General features: G+C 35.3%; 1 protein-coding gene and 1 long non-coding RNA gene across 2 annotated transcripts; both read right to left on the reverse strand.

The window, feature by feature from the left end:
- Positions 1 to 1967: 1967 nt before the first annotated feature.
- LOC120215476 lies at positions 1968 to 18908 on the reverse strand. Its single transcript, XR_005524962.1, has 4 exons — positions 18834 to 18908; positions 13231 to 13239; positions 8538 to 8540; positions 1968 to 1978 (listed from the first exon to the last, which is right to left on the reverse strand). It is a non-coding gene; the product is annotated as an uncharacterized LOC120215476 (long non-coding RNA).
- On the reverse strand, positions 13797 to 16669 carry LOC120215475 (UPF0301 protein Cpha266_0885-like). Its single transcript, XM_039213156.1, has 3 exons — positions 16407 to 16669; positions 15486 to 15553; positions 13797 to 14523 (listed from the first exon to the last, which is right to left on the reverse strand). The coding sequence occupies exons 1-3, from the start codon at positions 16636 to 16638 to the stop codon at positions 13846 to 13848; spliced, it is 978 nt and encodes a 325-aa protein (XP_039069087.1). The 5' UTR covers positions 16639 to 16669; the 3' UTR covers positions 13797 to 13845.
- Positions 18909 to 18936: the final 28 nt, after the last annotated feature.

An 18936-nucleotide genomic window follows, 5' to 3' on the forward strand; every position in this document is an offset into this window, starting at 1 on the left:
ATACAAGATAGAGTCACGGGGATAGCCCTTGTAGACAAAGTAACCGACGTGAATCCCGAAGAGAAAATCTTATTCGATGATCATAAGGAAATTGAGTCAAAGCAAGGCTTGAGGCTATTTTTACAGTATTTATTCCCAATCTCTACTCTCTTATTTTTATTTAAATTGCTTTTATTTATTTAATCGCTTTTATCACTTAAATATATTTATACCAAAACCCCCTTTTATAACTTTCACGCTTGGTTTAAAACAATCAAACATAAATTTGTGATTTTATATATCCCTAAGGATTCGACCCTTATTTCTCTAAACTACGCATTTCCTTATTGATAAATTGAGAAAAAGGAATTATTTTGACATCCAAAATGACAGTTGTTAGAAATTGTCACCAAGAAGAGGAAAATTGAAAAGTATGAGACTGTTACTACAGCAAAAAAATTATGCTCCGTACTGAGCAAGCCACCGCCAAAGCAAAAAGATCTAGGCAACTTTATCATTCTATGTTCTATATGAGACAACTATGTTGGGAAAAAGCTATTTGACCTTGGATTAAATGTGAATCTAATACCCAAGTCGATATTCTTAAAGCTTGGGATGGGAAACGCAATACCTACCTCCATTATATTGCAACTAGCCGGCTGATCCCATGTTCGTCCCGATGGAAGGATCGAAGATGTCATAGTGAGGGTGGATAAGTTTGTGTTCCCAGTTGATTTTCTCATCCTTGATTGCAAGGTTGACACTAATGCACCCATAATTTTAGGGATGCTTTTCCTAGACACATGTCACATTCTTATTGATTGTGAGAATGGTGAACTCACTATGAGAGTAGTTGATCAAATTGTGACTGTGAATGTCCTCCAAACTCTCAAGTATGTGGATGATTACTAGAGCATTCTAGAAACGAACTCAATGATATAAGGGGAACCTGACGAATTTTTCTACAGTAATTTCATATGGTTGGAGGATTATGAGAGGTTAAATGAAGAGGAAAGTATAGAAGAGCCGAGGATTTTCCATTAGAGGTACAACAGTCTAGCTTACTCATAGTTAAACCAGGTACGCAATTTGAACCTCTAGACTTTGATGAATTTATTCCTCCAAAACCCTCGCTACAATATGCACCTACCCAAGAGCTAAAAAACAAATCAAAATGCCATGCAATTTAGAAATCAAAGAGGAATTCCCATATGAGAAAATTTTATATATCACGGCAATTCCATAGTACGTTGACATTGTTAACTTTCTTTTTAGTGGTATTTTGCCTAATGATTTGACCAACTAAGGTAAGAGGAAATTCAAGCATGATGCAAGATTTTACTTTTAGAATGAGTCATACAAGTTCAAATAATATGTTGATCAGATAATATGACGATGTGTCCCTGAAGATAAGCAAAAAGAAATTCTACATCATTGTCACATGACTCTGTGTGGAGTCCACTTTAGAGGCGCAAGGACTGCAGCAAAGGTTCTTCAATCAAGCTTCTATTAGCCCACCCTCTTTAAGGGTGCCCATGAATTTTATAAGGATTGTGATAGATGCCAACACACAGGAAACATCTCTAAACAAAATGAAATTTCATTGCAAAATATTATGGAGATAGAGCTTTTCGATGTATAGAGTATGACTTTATGGGACCTTTCTCATTTTCATTTGGAGATATCTACATCTTATTAGCAGTTGATTGTGTATCTAAGTGGGTCGAGGCAATTGCAAAACCAAGGAACGACTCAAAGACGATGCTCAAGTTCCTTCATAAAAACATCTTTAAAAGATTTGGGGCACCTAGAGCTATCATCAGTGATTAAGGAACCAACTTTGATAACAAGTTAATTGATAAATGATTATAAAGATATGGGGTGCGATATAAAATTGATATAGCATATCATCCTCATACCAAAAGATAAGATGAAGTCTCCAACCGTGAGATGAAGTAGATCCTTTAAAAGGTGCTAAATCCCAAGAGGAATGATTGGTCTCCCAAGCTCGATGAAGCACTCTCTAGCTATCGCAAAGCATTAAAGACACTACTTGGGATGTCATCGTTTAAGCTTGTTATGTCAAGGCATGCCATCTTGCGGTGGATCTAGAGCACAAGGCCTACTGGGGAATCAAGAAGCTCAACATGGGCGCCCAACTAGTTGGTGAGAGAAGATAGCTAGAGCTGAATGAGATGGAAGAATTTTGATCCCAAGCATATGAGAATGCTCGTCTATACAAGGAGAAAACAAAGAAGTGGCATGAAAAACATCCTTTTCCACATAATTTTCATGTAGGCCAACAAGTTCATTTATATAATTCATGGCTCAAACTCTTCCTTGGCAAGCTCAAGTCACGATGGTCATGCCTATTCCAAGTACATCATATCTACCCTCATATACCAGTGGATATCGACGATGGCATCATCTTTAAAAGTCAATTGCCAAAGGCTGAAGGCCTACACTGGAGCTCCAATTTTGCAGGACAAGTCAGTGCTCATCCTTGAGGATGCATGAGTTTATCCCCTCTATCCATTTTAAATTGCTACAACATTTTTGTTTGATACTTTTTCCATAAATAATTTGTTTATTTACTTTTATTGGTATTATGTTTTGTCTTTTATCCTTTATTTCAAACCTTTTGTTTTTTATTTTATTTTATCATCAAGCCATAGTAATCTCCCGTGCAGATGATTAGGAATCACTTGAAAAGATTAGTTGAATGCCCTCAGATCCTACCTACTGATGACTCTGAGGAGGTTGTGTCCTAACCTACTAACAAGAATCAGAACCGGAGCAACAAAGCCCAAAACTTTCAAGGAAGTGCACTAATTGATCGGCGGGCATGACCACACCACCACCAGAATGAGGTACGCCATATTGTATTTTTAGTTTGTATTGCATTTAGTTTCTTTTAATTTAGTTTTCATGCATTGAGGACAACGCTTCCTTCAAGTTTGCGGGAGGTAGTATTCATTGTTAGGCATTTGCATTGATAGTTGTCAACAAATTTTTGCTATGACATTTATTAGGTTTTAAGATAATTTTTGGAATAAATTGATGATGCTAACAGATGATGAATTTTTTTTAGGTTGTGATTGATTGAATGTACATGACAGCTGAGGTTAATAGAACCAACTTTAGGACTTGATTCTTTGTGATTTATTTATGCATGATTGTATGCTCTCTATGTTAAGGAAAGAAGAAACTTTTTATGAAAGGATTCTTGCATACCTTAGAATAAATTAATGTAATGAACTTAATGATAAATGATAGCTTGAAAGGCTCAAAGTAAATTCCATTATGTTATTAATGTGTTGAATCGCAAATAAATGCTTCGGCATAACTATAGAGGGACACTCATATTTTATTTAGCATATAAGTGAATGAAAATAGTCACGGGATGACTCTACTTAATAGGCTAGGGAATGGGGTGTTTGCTCCACTTCATTTTCAAGTCTAGGAATGTAGTTGTTATAGGTTGGCTCCCCTCATAGCATTAAAAAATTAAATCTTAAACATACGGGAGTAATTATGTTCTTAAAGGTTGAATAAATGTTATAACATAAAGAGAGAGATTACCTATAAAGTTTCTAACTTTATTAAGCATAAACTAGATACAATCACGCACACACATGCAAAAAATCTTGTTCTAGGGAAAGTTCTTCAATTCTCAATTTTTCTAAAATATTGAAGCCAATTGTTTTTTAGGGCTAAAATTATATGCCATATAATTGTCCCGATCTTAACTTTGCCATAACATTCTTTTTTGTTGATCTCTATCCATTGTTTGATGACAAGCAATAGCTTAAGTTTGGGGCGTGATAACCCCGTAAAAAAGTCTATATTTTGTGCCTTTTTACTTAGGTTATTGATTGTTTAAAAGTTTACATCATAGCATTAAGATTTTATTTAGGCTCATATAGTTGCATATGGCGGAAATGATTTACTGCAACATTTTATTTTGTAAACTGGTGCTATTTGATGGGAAATGTCATGCTCATTTGTTGATATGCAGGTGAAGAAAGCTTAAGAAGAAGTAGTGATTTGTCGTAGCATTCTAGATGAGGAGATATGGAGAACTGTTGATGCTGATGGACATAGAAAATTGCTACAACATTCTAGATAGCATTTCTGGGCGCAAAAAATTATAGAAAATCTGAAGATATTTTGCTACCAGCTTTCCAAGCCCACCTATCAGCCTATCCAACCCACACATGTTTATTATTTTCTTTGCTTGTTGTATTTATTTACTTAGGATTGTAAGAGCTTATGAGAGTAGCCATTTCTTAAGTTCGATGCCTATTATTCAAGAGAGCTATGTGAAGATAAATGTGAGCAATGGGATTTAACTGCTAACTAAGACCTAATTCGCCTTAGAGATAAGGGTAGGATTTCGACGACTAAAAGAAGTAGTGCTTAATCGATAGGATTTTTGCTAGAGTTCACGCTAAGAGATACTGCCATGGCATTTTTATCGGTCAGGTTCCTTACTAGTGATAGCCTAGGAACACTCTTACTAAACTATGTCGAGCAAATAGACATAAGGGGCTTAAACCATTCTAGAAGTCAATGCTTAAGATTCCTTTGTGAGCTGGTAATCATTCCCATTGTAGCATGTTTGTGTGAGGTTGTTATCTTATTCAATTATAGATTCTCAATTTCAATTGCTTTAGCATTTTTAATTGGATAAACTTCATACATCTCAGTTTGTCATAACATTTCCATTTGCTACTTTTTCATATTCCCATTGAAATTCCATATACATACATTCATCTTGCTACAATATTATCATTTTTTCATACCATTACACTAACTTTACCCGGATAATTTAAGTTAGTTCTTTAATTTAACTTTTGATTTCTTCAATCCCTGTGGAGATGTAATCACTCACTATTATTTTACTTGTTCAATTGTGTATACTTGCACATAATTTTTGCGTAAATTTATAAGCACACCAAATACGAACAAGTATCAATACTTGTTTTAAGACTCTCCACAGGAGCATCGATACCCAACTATTTTTATAAAACATCGAAATTAAATTTGGTATTGATACTCTGATGAGTATAGATACCTTAGCCCGAGAGTATCGATATTGGTCCAACAGTATCGATACCATCATTTGGTTTAAGCTGTTTTCAACCCAATAATACCGATAATCAAGGCTGAGTATCGGTACCCATAGATATTTTTGGGTAAGCAACCCAAAAGATTTTAGAATGATAATTGAGGAACCTAAGAACACTTTAATGATCACGAATAAGATTTCAGGAAAGAACTCTCAATAATGATTAATTACAAATAGAAACAATATCAATTAGGATGACAAAAATCTATCCTTCTTTGACACTCAGGTAAACGAGAAGGAAACCTGAGTTACTCTAGTTGATGACGATAGTTACGAAGTATAGATAGTCTGGATATCCTTAGGTAGTGCGCAAGGAACTTGAGACTAACTTTTACGTAAGGCCTTAACACTCGCAAAGTGTGGGTTAGTTAAATGACCTATCTAATGTAGTGTTTTTGGATCCTAATCCTTTGTAGACTAGAGGGGTGTGTGAGCTCTGAGAAGAAGTAATCCCTCAGTCGTACCATGATTTCTACCCTAGAGTAGTGTGAGCATACAAGCGTACTCACTTTTTTATTGTGCCTAATATCATGAGCATTGTTGAACACATTTAGCATGATATTTTTGGTTAGTGTGGCATTATATTAGTGAGCTCAACGTTTAGAATTGTTTTTTCATTCGTAGGTCTTTAGGTGGTGCATTCGAGGAGCCGGTCGTATCACATGCATTCTGGACAATCGATGAATTCGAGTAAGTCTCAAGTTTGTATTTTAGAGGGTATGTATTATTCATAGACCTTCATGTTGATATTCGGTTGTAACATATTGATATACTATTTTGGGAGAACCCCGTACAGTAAAGGAATAATTATTATATTTTTCGTATTGTGAAACTTGGATTATTTTTAAATATTATTTATGGTTGTTTTAAAAATAAATTTCTGGGGTTAGCCGCTCCGATGGTCCGGTGTGACATCCTAATCATTCGATTGTGTGTCATATCAAATTAAGGTTTTACATTTAGTGGTATCAAATTGTCATGTTTAGTCATTTCTATGACCCTCGTATTTGATTTGGTAAAAGTCTATGATTATACAGGCCTCTAGCGAGTCAATAGTGCGTTTATGTATGGAACAGTGATATTGACCCCTCATTTTTCTTAATTTTAGAGTTTAACTGTGGATGAGTGCATCGACCCTAACAATGAGGGTAGAGTAGAGATACTAGTTTTACTAGCGGGTGATATTGGGAATGACTTCGTTTCATATAATGAGTTAGGGATCAGGAGGACACCATAGTCGATGAGGCGACCTTCTTTAGAGAACTAACTACGACCCTCACGCACATAGTACGAGCCATACCTAGTGCACCAGTCCTACCACTTTCTCCTCTCGCACAATTAGCCTCTCTAGTAGTAACTCATAAGGAGTCACTGGTCGAGTGACTCCGTAGGTACCAGATAATGGATTTCCTTGGGTTGGGAAATGACAACCCCATAGCTGCATATCAGTGGCTGAAAGAGACTCTCCACACACTCAGACAATTGTACCTTACCCCCAAAGGGTAACTTAGAGTGCATCACCTCCTTGTTAAAGAGTAAAGCTATAGATTGGTGGGAGACCCTCGATTTGGCAATGGAGCCTGAGAGGTCCACGTGGGAGTTCTTTCCGTCCAAGTTTAGACAAAAGTAGATTGAGGACGCTCACACTAATGACCTGAGAAACCAGTTCCTCAATTTGACTTCGGGGGATCGTTCGGCTATGGAGTACGAGAAAAAGTTCTTCTGGTTAAGCCGGTATGCACCAGAGTTAGTAACGTTTGAGTATCATTACTGCAGGAGGTTCAAGAAAGGCCTCTACCTAGAAATCCTCACTCACTTAATTGTTGACCCACCTAAGATATTCATCGAGTTCACTCGTCAAGCGAAGACACTTGAGAGAGTTTTGGGGATGAGATCCAAAGCTTCAGTTATCGCCTCAACACAGAGTCAAAGGGTGGTTGAGTCCTTGAAACCTACTCAAGCATCGGTCAAGAGGGCCAAAGATTCATAGGGATCATGGAAGACCCCAACTAGTTAGTTTAGAATACCGACTCATAGCGCGGATCGCAGGGGTAAATCTAGGTTTCTGGCCTTTCATTCTTATGGGAAGAGGTATACAATGATGTGCAATGTTGGGATCCAATATTGTTTTGGTTATGGCTCGCTAGATTATTTTATTCGGAATTACCCACAGGCATAAAGTGGGATCATAGAGTAGATTCAGAGATTCATCCAGTCAGCCTAGAAAGGTCGAGGACCAACGAGAGGTAGGAGTTATGTTTCCAGATAGCACAGTAGAGGTGTCCCTAGGTCCGTTGCTGTTTCGAGCCTAGGTAGCCTCATATCAATAAGTGTTAAAGCCTAGGAGGAGTGCGACCTACAAATGTATCTTAGGTATATTCACCGTGTTTTCTATTTCGGTTATAATACTAGTAGATTAAGGATCCACCCACTTATATATATGTTACGACTTAGCCTGAGAAAGAAGCCTAGTAGTCAAAGATTTAGTGATAGGGTCTGAGTGTCTTATCCTTTGGGGTTGAACATCCTAGTAGACAAAATTAACTGTCATTTTCCAGTGGAAATTCATTCTAGCAGATCTCATGGAGCTACCCTTTACAGAATTTGACTTAATTTTGAGAATGGATTGGCTTTCAGATCATGATGCTAGCTTGATGTGTAAAGCTAGAAGCTTAAACTCAGAAAGTTAAATGGAGCCAAGGTCATAATGGTTGATGAGAAATCGAAGGGAAAAAGGGTTGTGCCAACCATCAAGACACAAAGAATGTTAGATTAAGGTTGTGAAGCTTTCTTGGCTCACGTAATCGACACTCAAGTTGCAGTCCCAAGACTTGAAGATATTTGAATCGTGTGAGATTACCCAAAAGTATTTCTAGATGAACTATTAGGATTACCGTATGAAAGATACTTCTCCTTACCACATGGCACTGATAGAGATAAAGGAGTTAAAATCCAAAATCCAAGAGTTCTTGGAGAAGGGTTTCATCCGGCCAAGTATTTCTTCTTGGGTAGCATCGATCCATTTTGTCAAGAATAATGATGGGTAAATGAGGTTTTGCATTAACTACTAAAAATTGAACAAGTTAACTGTTAAGAACCATTATCCTCTCCCAAGAACTGATGGCCTCTTTGATCAACTTAAAGGGATGTGTGTATTCTCCAAGATAGATCTGAGATCAGGATATTATCAATTGAAGGTTAAGGATGGAAACATAGCCAAGACAATGTTTAGAATGAGATATGATCACTATGAGTTCCTTTTGATGTTGTTTGGGCTCACCAACACCTCGACAACATTCATGGACCTAATGAATAAAGTTTTTCACCCGTACTTAGACCAGTTTGTGGTGGTCTTCATAGATGATGTACTTGGGTACTCTAGATCAGAGGATGAGCATGGTCGGTACCTTTGCATAGTCATGCAGACTCTCTGAGAATGTCAGTTGTTCGCCAAGTTTGGGAAGTTTAAGTTCTAGTTATACGAAGTTGCATTTTTAGGACATGTAGTGGCAACGGTTTGTATTCGGGTTAATCCCTAGAAGATTTGGGATGTTTTAGAATGGGAACCTCTGAAGAACATGACCAAAGTACATAGTTTCTTGGCCTTGCAGGGTACTTTCGATGGTTTGTAAAAGGTTTCTAGGTGATAGCTACTCTGATAACTAAATTACTTTAGAAAGGGGTTCTGTTTATGTGGGACGAGAAGCGACAGAAAAGTTATGAGCAATTGAAAGCCATTTTAACCCAAGCCCCAGTCCTAACCCAACCAAAATCAGGAAAAGATTTCATTGTGTTTGGCGATACATCACTGAACGGCCTTGGGTGTGTTCTTATGCAAAAAAGGAAAGTTGTAGCTTATGATTCCCATCAACTCAAGCCTTACGAGCGAAATTACCCCACCCATGACTTAGAACTTGTAGTAGTATTTTTCACACTCAAAATTTGGAGACACTATCTTTTCGACGAGAGGTGTCACATATTCACCGATCACAAGAGCCTCAAGTACCTACTGAAGAAGAAAAAATTGAATTTAAGACAATGTAGATAGGTTGAGTTGTTAAAGGACTATGATTTTGTGATTGACTACCGCACTGGGAAAGTGAATGTAGTTGCTTACAATTTTAGCAGAAAGTCGATGTCATAGTTGAGGTGTTGTTAGTATGTCTGAGCTTGTTTAGCGGTGGTGGGTTGTTACCAGAGTTACGAGTAGAGCATGAACTTGTAAGTGAGGTTAAAAGGTTGTAGAGTTCTAATAACCTCTTTTAGGATCGCGTGAACAAATCCATAGAGGTGAGGCCTTGGGTTTTGAATTGCGCGAGGGATATGTGCTCTTATTTAGAGGGTATTTGTGTGTTCCTTTCAGTGAACAATTGCGTAACAAGATCCTCCACGAGGCCCATTGTAGCCCATTTTTGGTTCATCTGGGTAGCAACAAGATGTACCAAGAGCTTTGGTCTTTTTTTGGTGGTCGAGGATGAAAAGTAAAGTGTCTAAGTTCGTTGCAAGGTGCTTAGTATGCCAACAAGTAGAAGCAAAACACCAGGTCCCTTCAGGGTTGCTTTAGCTTATCTATATAATGCAGTGGGAATGGGACAGGATAACTGTGGATTTCATGATAGGGTTACCGATGATTAGGCAGAGGCATGATGTAATTTGGGTCATAGTAGACTAGTTAATTAAATCGACTTATTTTCTCCCTGTTTGAATATATTACACATTAAAGACGTTGGCGCAACTCTATGTCCATGAGATAGTGAGACTGCATGGAGTACAGTCATCAATCATTTTTTATATAGATCCTCTTTCACTTACCTATTTTGGAAAGCTCTCAATGAAGCCTTAGGTACAAAACTCCACTTTAGTACCGCATTCCATCCTCAGACTGACGGCCAATCTGAAAGTACTATTCAGATTTTAGAGGAAATGCTTAGGTGTACCATCATGGACCTTGAGGGTAGTTGGGAGGACTACTTGCCACTAGTCTAGTATCTAGTTGGCTCTGTATATAGACAGAAGTATAAGACTTTGCTTTATTTGACCGAGCGTAGTGAAGGGAATATAATTGGCCCGAATTTGATTAAAGAAACTAAAGAGAAATTTAGTTGATCCAAGGTTAATTGAAGGAAACTTTTGATATGCAAAGATTGTATGCATACTTGAAACGTAAGGATATCAAGTTTACCGTGGGGGACAGATTGTTCCTCAATGTGTCCCGGTGGAAGAAAGTACTCCAATTTGGATGTAAAGGAAAGTTGATCCTATGTTTTATAGGACTTTATAAGGTACTCGAGAGAATTGAACCCATATCTTATCAGTTGGCCTTACCCTTGGAGTTAGAGTGCATCCACAATGTATTACATGTATCTATGCTTAGGAGGTACCATTCCGCCCTTTCTCGTATTATACCTTTAGAGCATATTGAAGTAAACCAATATATGACTCATGAAGAAGAACCGATAAGAGTCTTGGCACGAGAGGTGAAATAGTTAAGGAACAAGTGGATTCCCCTAATGAATATTCTATGGAGGAATCATGGAGTTGAAGAGGCAACGTGGAAAATAGAGGAGGATATGCAACTTCATCTGCATCTCTTCTATTCAGGTAAACTTCGAGGAAAAATTTTTTATTATGAGGGGAGAGTTGTAACGCCTCAAATCCTATTTTAGAAGTTTCGGGCTAACCCAAGATTGAATCTAAATAAACCCATTAGCTATAAGGAAGCCTTAGTCCAAGATTTGTTAGGTTTGGGCTTGACCTTGGCCTAATATGAGATAAAAGAGGGTGTTTTTAATCTTAGCAAGAAAGTGAAATGACTAAAAGTGCAATTAGACCATTGTTTGAAATAAAAGTTGAATCCCCTTAATTATAGATGATCTCACAACTATTTTTATCTATTTTTCACCATACTCTTCTTGTCTTCTTCTTCCTCTTTCATATATCTTTTCCTATCTAAGAAGATAACCAAAGGTTGAAACTTGTAGCCTTCCAAGCCTAATTTAAAGATTCCAAGGTAAGAATTAAAGTCTCCATCTTCAAAGCTTTCTTTTAAGCTATTAAAATCAAAGTTTGGCCTTAGGAAACCAAAGGTGGGTTTTAATGGGGGTTTATGAAATCCAGCGTTCTAGCCCATTTTTTAGATGATTTAAGTGTTAGGAAGTGTTCATAACTTCAATCCAAATCCCTAGAATAAGTTAGGAACTCATTTTCCTTGTCTTGATTATTGAAAGAAGTGGGAGAAGTCTCCAAGGAAAAGGGAAGGAGAAGTTACACCTTGGGTGACCTTGGAGAAGTTGTCTACAATTAGAAATCAAGGTAACACGTTTACAATTTCCTCATATCAATTGTGAGTCAATGTGATGCATCTAGCTAGGAAATAGAACTTGTTTAGCATGAATAAGTTTTCATTATAGATTCTCGTATTTGATATTATTAACATGTTTAAAGACCTTTTATGACCCCTAATCATTCATATAAGGTAACCTCAATAAGTCTTTTGGAGTAGTTTAGGGAGAAAAATTTGTACCTAAATAAGGCATTTCTGAGCTCGAGTATCGGTATTGGAATAACAATACCGATATTGTTCTTCAACTTATTAAAACAAAGGGTTTGGGAAGAAAAATATCAATACCCCTTCAAAGGGTATCGATATTGATGGTCTGGTATCGATAGTCTCAGGGTAGTATCGATACCGAAGAAATTTTATCAAACATCGAAGCAAATTTTGGTATCGATAATAAGGAAGTATCGATACTCGTATCGATACTCTCCATAGGAGCATCGATACCCAGCTATTTTTCTAAAACATCAAAACCAAATTTGGTATCAATACCTTGGTGAGTATCGATACATTAGCCTGGGAGTATCAATACTGGTCCAACAATATCAATATCATCCTTCGGTTTATGCTTATTTTCAACCCAACAATACCGATATTCAAGGGTGAGTATTGGTACCCATGGACATTTTTGGATAAGAAACCCAAAAGATTTTAGAACGATAATTGAAGGACCTGAGAACGCTTTAATGACCATGAATAAGATTTCAAGCGAGAACACTCAATAATGATTAATTACAACTAGAAACATTATCAATTAGGATGACATAAATCTGGCCTTGTTTGACACTCGAGTAAATGGCAAGGACATCAGAGTTACTTTAGTTGATGACGATAGTTACGAAGTATAGATAGTTCGGATATACCTAGGTAGTGCACAAGGCACTTAAGACTAACTATGGCTCAAGGCCTCAACACTCGCAAGGGGTGGGTTAGTTGGGTGATGTATCCGACGTAGTGCTTCAAGGTCCTCATTCTTTGTAGACTACAGGGGTGCGTATACTCACTTATTTTATTGTAGCCAATAGCATGAGCATTGCTGAACATATTTAGTATGATTTTGTTGTTAGTGAGGTCAGTGTTCGAAATTGTTTTTCGTTCGCATGTCCTTAGATGAAGTATTCGAGGAACTGGTCATATCGTAGGCATTCCAGACAATCGAGGAATTCGAGTATGTCTCGAGTCTGTATTTTAGAACGCATATATTATTCATAGACCTTTGTGCATTTAAGTCGTACTTATTTTGATATTCGGTTGTAATATTTTGATATACTATTTTAGGAGCTCCCCGTACTGGAAAGGGGAAATTATTATGTTTTCGTATTGTAGAACTTGGATGATTTTTAAATAGTATTTTATGGTCGTTTTAAAAAAGAAAAATTTTGGGTTAGCCACTTCGGTGCTCTCGTGTAATGTCTTAATCGATTGATTGTGTGTCGTATTAGATTAGGGTGTTACATATACAATGAATATAACAATTTGTTTTGGGCAAATTGTTGAAGATATTTTTAAGTACATAACACTAACCAACATGTAGTGACTTTTTTGGATACGGGATTCAAGCTTTTCTAAATTGAGATGTCCTCTTAGATATCGATTGTCTTTCTTTTACCTTTCTAATACATTTTGAAATGCCTCAATTGAACGTCGAAAAATTAAGATATATTCCTTTCAAAAAAAAAAAGATAATGTGTCCACAACTAGATACAAGTCCAATACTAAAATTCTGAATTATTATACATTTTTAATCATTCAATTTTTTCATGAAAAAACAATAAACTGTTACATACAATAACTGTTTAATAATTTTAAAATATCTATATTATATATTAAAGTGGTTAACTCGATCCCAACTCTGTTAAAAATTATAGAAGCACTCTTATTTTAAAGGATAACACACACTTATAAGAACATTTTTGTCCTTTTATAATTTTAGATAATCTTTAAATAAAACAATAAAAGTTATTACTTTAAAATCGAATATAAAATCAAATAAATTTTGTTTACATACCTTTTACACATTTATTTATTTAACTAAGTGATAAGTGACACTAACTATGTTGAAAAATTATGTAAAAATTAAATTCCACAATAAAATGTAATTTTTAAGGTTAAAATGATAATTTAATTTTTACTAATAAATCATTAAAGTAAAAATAATTATTTTTTTTAAAGAAAAATGTATATTAACTTTTAATTAAATTATTAAATATAATTATTTCTAATAAATTTTATTAATTTAAAATTTATTTAATAAAAATTTGATAGAAAGAGAACATAAGGAAATACGAATGATTTATTAACCCAAAAAGTTTGCTAACTTTTATGTACATTTGATTTCATAATACCTGCACTTCAAGATTCCACATTCAGATTGATATCTTCGTTCTAAAATCACCCATTACATGTCTTTCCTTGGCCTCCGGCTCAAATCCGAGTAGTGACCGCCCATTTCCTGCAAAATCTCAACCCACAAACGTTCCGACGACGCGTCTGATGTGTCTCCGAAAATAAGGTCCCGGCTACAGGCAGCCACATACCAATATTCAGATTCAATTTCCTCCAGTAGTTGCTCCATCTCCCATCCAGCGTAACCAACAAAGAACTTGAAATCCTCAGACTTAAGCTCTCCAATCTTCACCAGATCTCCAGCTATATCCCAACTCTCTCGAGCACCGAAAAAGAGGCCCGGAAACACCTCTTCAAACCCAGGAATCTTGGGAGTTTTCTCCCCTCTAGAAAGAAATAAACTCGCTTCGAGGGGCCCTCCAAAGAGCAGGGAACAATCAGCAAAAATAGTAGCTAACTCTCTACTACTAGGTTTCATTTGATTCATATTATTGTGCAGTGGGCGATTAATAATAAGTCCAAATGGCCCGTATAGTGGATGTCTGGTTCCAGATCTTAGAAGGAGAACAACTGTGCGTTCAAAGGTGCGAACTCCATCCAGCTTCTCCGTGGCAACAAGAACACAACCATTCTCAGGCACAGAAAGAGGGTGGGCCCATTTTTTTCCAAGAGGTTTCGATCCATAAGATGTCCCACTTTGATCATGAGCATCGGACTCGGTCTTCTCTACCTGCTAAAATTTAAGCAAAAGATTTTAGACTTGACTGTTCCTTGAGCAAGAATAAAATATTTTTACACACTGCTAGTAATGCTTGATGTTCCTTAATCTAAATTATTTTTATAAGATGGTCGGGGTTACCCAGACTTTGCCTGGAACTAATCTCCGCCAGATTCCCAGATAACATTAAGGGCACACTCTCACATTGCTTTAGTGCAGTCAAGGTTTTAGTCCTAAAATGCTCTCAAAGGATAGATCATAGAACCTTGGTTGACAAGGAAGAGGGTTCCTCCTTGACCGACATTGAAGAATGAGAGTATAGGAAACATCTTAGCAAAGGAAGAAAGAAAATATTATCTCACCAAAAAAACAAAAAAAAAACAATAATAACTCTATTATCAAGTGTAAGTATGCCTCCAAATACAGTATATCAAAAGCAGAAAGTGATAAAAAGCGGCAAAATGATACACCAACTTTAAGAAAACACTAGTATCAAGTATACGCATGAAAAGAGGAGTTGCACAAGAGCTGATAAACAATACCTTAAGAAAACAACTATATGATTGGGCAGGAACATTAGTGCCGAGGTGCATGCATTGACTACAATAATCTGTATTTCAGAGTCCGTACTTTTTTACGATTTTTTTCTATCTTAAATGGGATTGTCTGGATTACTTTCCCTTTTCCCCATTATAGCCAATGTTCTAATTGAGAAAAGAACATATACATATACACCAAATACTTTTTGAATGTCAGGGTCCCAATTTTGGGATTGACATCTACACTCAATATGTTTGGTCCATGTAGTTTCTCTAATCAAGTCCAACAACTTAGACAAACCATAAACAGGAAGTTATTAACATTGGACCTTCCGGAGAAAACTTAATTTAAGGAAGTAAGGAGATCCGTCCAAATAATTTTACAACTTAATTATAGGAGCAGCAGGTACATAATTCATGGAAGATAGACATCACCTCGTAATTCCTGTATAGCCTGGCTCTGAACTCTCTCCAGCCTGTATTCATATCAAGTTGAGGGAACTCTGAAATGCCAATTTAAGTATCATTAATAACTGGAAGAATGAGGGACATGAGAAAAGAGAAAACGTAAGACAACCGAAAATAATATAAAGCTGAAACCTATTATATGAAAAATTCCTTAAAAACTTTAACAAGATATTAACTTGATGCCGAAAGACAGCCAGAAGGTATTATCAGTAAAACAGCAAGGAGGAAGCATTTGGTTCAGAAGAAATGAGCTTAGCTAGTCAATCATGTCACAACCAAGCAAGTGAGAGATCGAAATCAAAAATGACCGCATTCTTTAATTTGCAAAGATCGTACAAGCAAGTCCATAGTCACTATCAAGGGTCTTTCTTTATCATAAAAATCATTTCATCAGCTATCACCATATGATTGGAAAATGAGAATTGACAAGAAAGGAGAGAAAATAATGAACACCGTTGCTAATGAAATGTAAACAACACAACGAAAAAGCATATGATGTTTCAGTTTCATGCCACTTTTGAAAAGAACTACAAGTTAAAATAAAGACAATTTCACAATAAACAAACAATTGAAATCCAAATAAACAAACAAACAATTTCACAGTTTAAGTTAAATACTAGTTCACCAAATCACTAATCTTTAGAGATTACCATTTTCTTCCATTCCACATTTCAAAGAAAATATTACCCTTACTATTTCAATCGGCCAGTCACTGTCCCTTAATGTTCAAGATCCCCAAGATTTGAACAAGTCACTCTTAAATGCATTTCAGCAACAAGCAGCTAAAAATTCCATAGGTATAAACTACAATTACACAAAAGATTATAACCTCCCCAAGAAAAGTAAAAAGCTGGACTTTTTATCCAAAAAGAAGAAGAAATTGTATACCAGAAGAAGAGGAATCATGGTCATCATTCTTCTTGGCCATAGCTTTAATTGTTAAAGAACAAGCCGCAGGTAAAGAGAAGCATGGAATTGAAGCTCGGATCCCAAAGACTCCGATTTTCCAAGTCTTCAAGGAATGGGGTCTTCCATGAATCAAATTCGCCTTCGACAACAAAGCCACAGCTCCAGAAGCAGCGGTGTTTGTGTTCTTCACGGGGAAAGCCCAACGATCCATTTTCAACGAGCGGAAACTCGGCTGCTTGACCCTTTTCTTCCTTCACTTCTTTCTTATTGCTCAGAGCGGAAACAGTTCCTTCGGTTTGGAAGAAAAATAAAACGATGATGAGAGCAGAAAATCTGAAACGGATATTATATAACAAAGGGTAAACTACAAAAATGATCATTTTCTTTTTAGTGTTATAAGTTTTTCCTTATTAAATTTAAAAAAATATATAAAATATTGTCACTCTAGTTTGTTTTAATTGAGATTTGATCATTTTTATTTTATTTTAATTAAGATATAGTCATTAAAGGTTAATTGTCATTAAACTTTTAACATTTTGCTGATGTAGTACGGTAAATATATAAAATTAAAATTAAATCATTTCCACGTAGATAACATGAGGATCAAGTTTTGGCCATTTTATTTTCATATTTGTACAGTTTTGGTCACTTATGTTATCGTTTTATTAAGTTTTGTTCACTTGCATTATTGTTTTATTTAGTTTTGATCACTTGGAAATGAGGTACTCAGAGGTCGGCGCAGTGACGGTGGTGCGACAGATCGCGCAAGCTTCAGGGGTTAATGGTGATCTTGAGCAGAAACAAACATTTGACGTTGAAGATGGATTTTGGATTGAGTTTAGTGGATGAATTCACAGATCCAAATATCGGGTTGTTTGGGTCCATAGATTATGTGTAACCAGAGCACTTTCTGAAGGAAAAATCACCACGAATAGTGATAGATTATCGGGTTATTTGGATCAATTGATTTGTCTTCTTGTTTATTGTTGGATTTGACATTCTGCAATCTCAATCTTTGGAAATTAAATTTTTGTTTGAATAACTGAGAATACCTAGCTTCATTTTATCTCTAGATGTCTATCCTCTTATTTTTCTATGATCTTGTAGTGTTATTATTTATTATCGAAAGTTGGAAATCTTTCATTATTTTTGAAATGTAGATTGAGTCCTTGAAAGAAGGAAAATGAAACAATGGAGCTATGGAGCAGAGATTTATGAAGAATAAGCAGAGAGAAAATGAACAATAATGGGGTTTGGAAGAAAATCTACTAAAATTGATAAATTAAAATGTTGTCCCTAAACTAATTTGAATTTATAAAAAGACCAATAATCAATATTTTGTCTAAAGTGTAGGGGTTAAAATAAAAATTAAATCATTTTACTAATGGGTCACATCATCAAATTAACAACATTCAACGTCCAAGTGACCAAAACTTATAAAACGATAACATAATGACTAAAACTTAACAAAATGATAACATAAGTGACCAAAATGTACAAATATAAAAAGAAAGTTACCAAAATTTAATTCACTTTTTATCTACCGTGACACATCAACAAACTGTTAAAGGTTTACTAACTATTAACATTTATTAACCATATTAATTAAAATAAAATAAAAATAATCAAATCTTATGTTTTATAAATTAAGAGAAAGTTTATAAAACTCAAACGGAAGTGATCATTTCTTTAGTTCCCCATAAGAAAAGGAAGTAGACAGGAAACAGAAACCAAGACTTCGGCTTTGTTTAGCCCAATTGGTTTCTTTTAAGTTAAACAATTTATATGGTCCAATAAAATTAACTCTTTGGGCCCAGAGAAAAATAAAAAAAAAATTAAAATTTTTATTTAGTTTTATAATTTACAATTTTGGTTTTAATTGTAACTATACATTATTCAATATTTACTATATTATCAATTATATATTAGTACAGTAAATATTTATTAATACATAAATTATGTATTATATATTTATTATTTAAAACTTTAATTTCGAATTATTTACATGTCAATTAGATTAGGAATTAACATATAAATTAAAATAATTTTTAAACTTAAGCATAATTATAATAAAATAATGACATAAAATAGCTCTAACGTCTAGTACAATAAATATTTAACTCTTATCACAAATGTACTCGCGTCATAAAAAAGATGTTGACATGATAAATTATCATATAAATAACTTTTATTAAATTATTTACAATCAATTAAAAAGTGAAATATGTACAAAATATAAAAATATTGTTGTATAATGGGGGATTTAAACCCGGCTCGCATGAATGGAAAGGCATCTTTCAATCATTAAATCAAACTGTATATTTTTTGGTCTATTTAATGAAAGAAAATAAATAGAGTTTGATAAATGGAGTGAGATATTTCAAGTCTCAAATATTGGTTCTACACAAGCAGAGTATTTGGAAAGCATCTTTCAACCACTAATGAATAGCTAAATTTTCAACAGGTTTCACCTTTTATAACAGCTGTTCAACCGCTAATGTGTACTTTC

Source organism: Hibiscus syriacus, unplaced genomic scaffold (genome assembly GCF_006381635.1).
Source record: "Hibiscus syriacus cultivar Baekdansim isolate YM2019G1 unplaced genomic scaffold, ASM638163v2 tig00110121_pilon, whole genome shotgun sequence".
NCBI lineage: Eukaryota > Viridiplantae > Streptophyta > Magnoliopsida > Malvales > Malvaceae > Hibiscus > Hibiscus syriacus.

Bases quoted from the DNA above. Each gene is read 5' to 3' on its own strand.
- LOC120215475 (XM_039213156.1), bottom strand. From the start codon at position 16,638: ATGGATCGTTGGGCTTTCCCCGTGAAGAACACAAACACCGCTGCTTCT. The intron at 15,554-16,406 runs GTATACAATTTC...TTGGCATTTCAG, and splicing joins CCATGATTCCTCTTCTTCTG to AGTTCCCTCAACTTGATATG. The intron at 14,524-15,485 runs GTGATGTCTATC...AAATTTTAGCAG, and splicing joins GGCTATACAGGAATTACGAG to GTAGAGAAGACCGAGTCCGA.